The sequence below is a fragment of the Pangasianodon hypophthalmus genome, chromosome 7 (assembly GCF_027358585.1).
Source record: "Pangasianodon hypophthalmus isolate fPanHyp1 chromosome 7, fPanHyp1.pri, whole genome shotgun sequence".
Taxonomy (NCBI): Eukaryota; Metazoa; Chordata; class Actinopteri; order Siluriformes; family Pangasiidae; genus Pangasianodon; species Pangasianodon hypophthalmus.
The window spans coordinates 7,631,098-7,638,014 of NC_069716.1; the positions used below are offsets into that span (position 1 = coordinate 7,631,098).

At 37.8% G+C, this 6,917-nt stretch overlaps 1 protein-coding gene across 1 annotated transcript in view; it reads right to left on the reverse strand.

The window, feature by feature from the left end:
• wfs1b (Wolfram syndrome 1b (wolframin)) overlaps positions 1 to 3,023 on the reverse strand; it is a 9,196-nt gene extending 6,173 nt beyond the window's left edge. The window contains exons 1-2 of the mRNA XM_026940697.3: positions 2,842 to 3,023; positions 411 to 644 (exon numbers count right to left, since the gene is read on the reverse strand). Coding sequence (XP_026796498.3) covers positions 411 to 642 — 232 coding nt within the window. The 5' untranslated portion in view covers positions 643 to 644; positions 2,842 to 3,023. The remainder of the gene's footprint in view (positions 1 to 410; positions 645 to 2,841) is intronic.
• Between the last annotated feature and the right edge of the window lie 3,894 nt (positions 3,024 to 6,917).

The following is a 6,917-nucleotide window of genomic DNA, read 5'->3' on the forward strand; positions in this document are numbered from 1 at the left end:
TAACATTATCACATCATACATGCTCTGCTTGCTACAATGGGTTGTCTTTTAAAAAGCTGGTCAGCTCCTTGCCTGTTGTGTCAAACACATCATCATGTCATCAGTGTCATCAGTGTGCAGTGTGCAGTGTATTCCTGTATATTACACAGGAACAAGGAGTGTGTGAGAGTCAGGTCTAGCTTGGTGTCCTGATTTAAATGTCCTTTTTGCATATGCTTGTGCATGTGACCACACATGTGGTGATTGGCCAAACCTTAATGTAAAAATTTTACAATGGAGACAAGTCAAATTTGCTATCTGTTGATGACTTGCCTCATCTACAGGTGTATCTTCTAGGTGTACAAAGGGTTTTCCACTGAGATCCAGAAACTACAAAACTGAAAGCATGTGTGCTGCGAGTGCACCTCTACCTGCAGGAGATGAAGATCCACCAGTGGGCCTGCCTTCAGACACATCGCTGGCTGCGTTTAGCTGAGAACGACCTGTTTGTGAGGCTGGATGAGAGGGCGGAGACACCCGAGAGGAAGGGCCTGGTGTTGAAAAGGAGGAAACTGTGCGAGGGGTGTGTCCAGACACAAGAGATGCTAGAGAGATGGAATCGGTAGGAGAAGAAGGTGGAGATCCGGGAGGAAATGAGTCCATGTCTAATAAAAGAAATACATAAGAAATAAATACATATGAAAGGAAAAAATTACTTTTTTTCCCAATACACAATACCAATGAGTAGTAACTTCCTATTTCGCAGTGGCCCTCTCTGTTTGAGTTCTGTTTCCAATTTTCCTTCACTTAACTGTCCTCCTTATGTTTTTTAGCTTAATTTGGAAATTGTGGAAAAAAAAAAAGGAAATGGTTTATGTTTGCTGTTCTTCTTTCTTGTTCTTGTTCTTGTTTCTGGGAGCAATACATGAATAGTTCCTCATTGCTCAATGTTAACAAATGTGCAATTGAATTTTCTCTACTTGCTGACCAGAATCCAGCACAGACCCCTGCTCTAAAACAAGTTCTCAAATTCTAAAACAGAAAAAAAAATTTGTAGTGTTCAACTGTATAATTTAAAAATAAATTCCATGGTCCCCTTTAGTACAGACTTATTTCATGAACGTTATTTTAAATAGTTTGTCTATTTATTAGAGCCATACAGCTTTTATGCATGATCTTTCCATAGACAGAACACATTCAGCCGACATGGATAAGTTGACGTTATCCATACATCCATCCATTCTCTGTACCGCTTATCCTACACAGGGTCACGGGGAGCCTGGAGCCTATCCCACGGGGCACAAGGTGGGGGACACCCTGGACAGGGTGACAAACCCATCACAAGGCACAATCGCACACACACTCACACGCACACTACAGACAATTTAGAAAAGCCAATCAGCCTACGCCGCATATCTAATTAGCGTCAATGCTGAAATTGATAAAATAGGGGGAAATTTATACAATTGGAAGTTGTTGGGAGGCGGGAGTTTCCCAATATTCGATTTTTCATTGTTTGGTATACCAATAAATTAAGCAAATACAAAAGGAATGTCAGCTTAAAAATCAGTGGGCATGGTCAAGGTCTGGAACAAACAACTGCTGACCCAGGGTTGCAACTAAGTGACATTATCTCTAGATTTGATCCCTTTAGCAATTTTAATTCTACAGAGTGTCCCAAAAGTCTTTAAGAATGCCTTTGAAGAAGAAAAACATATTGAAATATTGAATTCTCATGGCTGGATCGGGAAGCTGTCGCAAGGTTGCGATGTGTTAACACGAGTTCATCATGAGTGGGAGAGATGACTGTGTGTGTTTACAAAGAAATGGCAATCATGTAGAGCAATGGTCACCAACCCTCTTCCTTGAGATCTACCTTCCTGCAAGTTTCATCTCCAACCAAAATCTAACACACCTGCTTTAGTTGATCAAGAACTTGTTAAGGCAATGATTAGACGGTCAGGTGGGCATGATTATGGTAGGAGCTAAAGTCTTCAGGAAGGTAGATCTCCAGGAACAGTGATCCAGCTTGCTGACCACTGATGTAAAAGATGTTTTTAAGTGTTAATGTCCGCTTTTTGGGACACTCTGTATTCTAAGTGCCTTCAGAAATGTTTTCATGTAACATGTTTTGATATGCAAATGATCATGACGATTGAATGAATATGCAAATGAGTGCATGACGTCCTTTGGTGACTTCTAGCAACGTGAATGAGCTAATTTCCCCTGAAAGAGTTGGCAACACTGGACTATCTATCGACTGATCGACTGTGGCACTGAATGCACGTCCTCTTTTTTTTATCTCTATTGAAAAGTTAAATAACTATGTTCAAGAGCAATAATGTGATAATGAAAGGGATTATCTGGAAAACGAAAGCAGTTCAGGAGGATTTTGACCCCGGGGATGGCATCATGGGAAGCTGATGAAACCTGGGACTCTCCCAGGATGATGGACAGACAGAGGGAGAGCTGGACAGACCGAGGAGGACAGATTTATCCGTGTAAAGCCCCTGGCACTGAGATAAAGCACAGCCTGAAATAGCAGCGGCTCCATAAAAAAACCCCAGAGAACACTTAATGCATTTCTATTGTCAGCGCTATACATATCTCTAGTGCCAGGCTGAAAAGGGTGACCTGCACACACACACACACACACACACACACACACACACACTGTAATGCAGTGAATCTCCTCCCTCAGCTGATCATTTCACACTTTTGTTCTTTAAAGTCAAATAAAATAGCAATCGCGACAGAAGAAAGTATGTGAACAACAGTGCAGATGTGAAAGATTTGGGAAAACAAAACAAAGCTGCGTATCTGCATCTGTACACACACGGATCTGTAAAGTGCATCACTCACCCAGCTCTTCTCCCTGCTGATACACAAGCTGATCTCACTCACAGCTTCTGAGCGCTACACAGTCACCCAGTCGCGCATTGTTTACTGCTCTGTTGTGTTTTTAAAGCAAAAGAAGTCCAGAGGAAGGTGAAGCTGTACACAGCTGTTCGTCTCGAGATAAACCCGCCCACTTGTGCATGCCACTCTTTGATTGGACGACAGTTACAAAGTTTCAGACAAGACTTCCTGTGTGTGCGAACCGGAAGGCAAAATAAAAGTGCACAATAATGGCGTCAGGTGACCGACACTATGAAGTGTATTTTATATCACCGAACCACTGAACGTCTTGAATGTACACACTAATAATAATAATAATAATAATAATAAGAAAAAAAAAAAAAATAATAATAATAATAATAATAATAATAATAATAATAATAATTATTATTATTATTATTATTATTATTATTATTATTATTATTATTGTTGTTGTTGTTGTCATATATAATATATTCTTACTATAAATTATTATCATTATTATTATTATTATTAGTAGTAGTAGTAGTAGTAGTAGTTCTAGCACTTAATAATAATAATAATAATAATAATAATAATAATAATACATTTTATTGTTATTATTGTTATTATTATTATTATTATTATTATTATGATTATTATTGTTGTTGTTGTTTAAATATTCAACCTCACACAGCTTCACACAATGACAGATAAGTTAAGGACATTTTTTTCTTCAGAGAGTTTTAAAATATATATATATATATATATATATATATATATATATATATATATATATATATATATATATATATATAATATATATATAATCAATATCAATATAATTATAAAGTTCACATTTGTGTGGTGTCTGCAAGAACCCATCAGGTGTCTCTGATTGGACTAAAATTGAGTTTTTCTCAAAAAAAAAAAAACATTTTAACATGCTACTTGTGCTTGAGATATGTACAAAATGGAATTGTATTTCAGTTGAGCACGAAGTGTAGCTTGAGAACTATATATGTCAAATTTGACTGTGTGAAGGATTTTCCTAACCTGCCACACATTTTTGTTACACACAACCTTAATTGTAACTACTGTAACTTATTCAGAAATATAACAACTAATAACATTAATTAATACATTAATTAATGGTAACTGATCATCACTTTAGATCCCCTATCTTTACTTCACAAACATCTGAGTGTCCCTGGACTTTACTTGCAGAACAAAGTCAGTATAATTTAACCTTTAAAAGCATATTTCAGATCTACAGTGGCAAATGGCCTAATTATTTTGTCCATTTTTAAAAAAAACAAAATTAATAAAATGCCTTTTAAATGTGATCAAATAACATGTACCACTTGTTTCTTGTCAATAAACTTTGAGAGTTTTACACAATTTTTGAAGCTTGTGTTAGATATAAATGCAGGTTTAATACATGGTAAGTACATGTACTTCTGTTTTTAGGTGTTAAATCTCTTTTTTTTTTTTTTTTACTAAAAGATGTGATACAATATGATACAGTATTGAGAAAAATAAGCAACAGCTCCTTTACTGGAACTGACATCCATAGAAGACTAGATTTATTTAAAAAATAAATGCATACACTTTGAGACAGTGAATTTGTAACATAGTATTTGTAAAAGGTTTTTCTTGTCTCTCTTTAGGTTTGTTATCAAGTTCTAGTGAATTTAAAGCTATAAGATAGAAATGGGCACGCTTCAGATGGGAAGGAAAGATCATTTCACACACACACACACACAAAAAAACAATCTTTGTCCAGCACATAACTGGTAAACTTGCTATCGCTTTTAGTATAAAATATGAGTATGTCTTATCATCTCTGAACAGGAATTCAATGTCAATTAATGGTAAAATTAATTATAATGTTCATGTTCTTCAATGACATGTGCACAGACAAAAACAGATTGCACTGTACAATTGCACTGTACTTCACTTTGAGGCATACAAAAAGTTTAGATTAAAAATATAGAGTAAGCATGTAACCATGTTCCCTTTATTTATTATATACTAAAAATAAAAAAATTGTGTGGGTTTTAATGTAGTAAAATGAATATTTCTTGGTCAGCAGTTCAGCAGATCAGTGACTCCATGAGTGGATTATAAAGGTGAACATGAAGGTGACAGAAACTCTGGGTTTCGTACAACCTCGGCTTCAGCAAGACACCACTGCGTGGGCGCGATTTTAGTAAAGCACAGCAGGGGGCAGTGCCAAGCCCTGCTAGAGGGCAGGACAAACTACTTGGCTTATTGTCAGAGCCTGTGGTTAAAGCTTTATGCAGGTCAGGTAAGGTGTGTGTAGAGGACAGCATGGATGCCCCCAAGCAGCCCCACAGTGTGATCATTTACTACATATATGGAGTGCTTCTGAGAAAATCGGGACCCCGATGGACGTTGTCAAGGCTTTTAATGCCGAAAGCCCCTGGTTAAAAGATGCTTCTGTTGCCACAATGCTCAATCCATTATGCAGCTGTGGTGCCATTATTGTACAGTGCACCCTCAGGCATTTCCTTCAACCTGAGCTGTAGTGAAAGAGACAGTGCAAGTGTGAAATCTCACTCTGAATCAATTGCACTAAATGATACCACAAGCATGGCGACATTACTGATGATCACATTGCTGGCTAAATTTCCTCCATCTGCTGGAGTCCATCTCATCTAAAGAGCTCATCGGGAGAGTTTTTGATGTGTGGTACAGTAGATGTGATGAAAAGGTGCTCCATGACCTTTACCAGTATGGTGATGCAATAACCTTATGTCGCATCACTTGTACATCACAGGACTGCGCTTTTGAAAATGCTGTAGTTTCTTCCCTGACCAAAGAGCTTATGAGGTACAGTGACATCACATACACACATGTCACTTCCTGTGTCTGAGGTTGAAGCTCCTCTGAAGACTGAGAAGAAGAACCTGACATTTCACTTGGTGCCAAAATTCCTCAGAAGGCTATGCTGCTTTTTATATATACATGTTCAATATTAGTTGTGTTCTGTAAAAAAAAAAATCTGTAATGCTTAAGAAAGAACAGAAGTGGCTTAATCACTTATGTTTGGCACAATATAATAAATTAGGTTATGCTTTAATATTTCTTGTCATAAGTTTTATACTTATGATTAACAGATCCAAGGTCTCTCTAAATGTGTCTCTTGTTAACAGAAAGAGGCTCAGTGCTGTCTCCAGGTGATGCTTACAAAGGAAAGCATTACTGGTGCATGAAAGGAGAGTGAGCAAGTCTGCATTTTTTCCATCCCAATAAGAACGCACATTTAAAGAGAAAAAGGAAACACTTTTTTTTTTTTTACCTGTAATGGATTGGTATGTGATAGAGACTAAATTATAGTTTCTATCCACAATTTTTCATCACTTTTCTCAAATGAACTATAACTACATCATTTCCTAAGACAAGCTAAGCTAAATCTGAGTATTGTATTTACACTATATGGCCAAAAGTGTGTGGACACCTGACCATCACACTCATATGTGGGCCTTCCCCAACCTGCACACAGTTGTATTGAATGTCTTTGTATGCTGTAGCATTACAATTTCCCATCACTGAAACTAAGGGGCCCAAACATGTTCTAGCATGACAATACCCCTGTGCACAAAGTGAGCTCCATGAAGACATGGTTTGCCAAGGTTGGTGTGGAAGAACTCGAGTTGCCTGCACAGAGCCCTGACCTCAACCCCACTGAACACCTTTGGGATGAACTAGAATGCTGACTGAGCCCCAGGCTTCCTCGCTCAGCATCAGTGCCTGATTTCACTAATGCTCTTGTAGCTGAATGAACACAAATCCCCATAGCCATGCTCCAAAATCTAGTGGAAAGCCTTCCCAGAAGAGTGGAGGTTATAATAACAGCAAAGGGGGAACTAAAATCTGGAATGGGATGTTCAATGGGTGTGATGGTATGGGTGTGATGGTCAGGTGTCCACAAACTTTTGACCATATAGCGTAATTCCTCCTTGTTGTGGTGTGCGTGTCTTGTTAAAGATGTGTGCTATAACTAGAACACTTGCAGTTAAAGAGGAAATTGATCCAGTGAAGCCTCAACACACTGA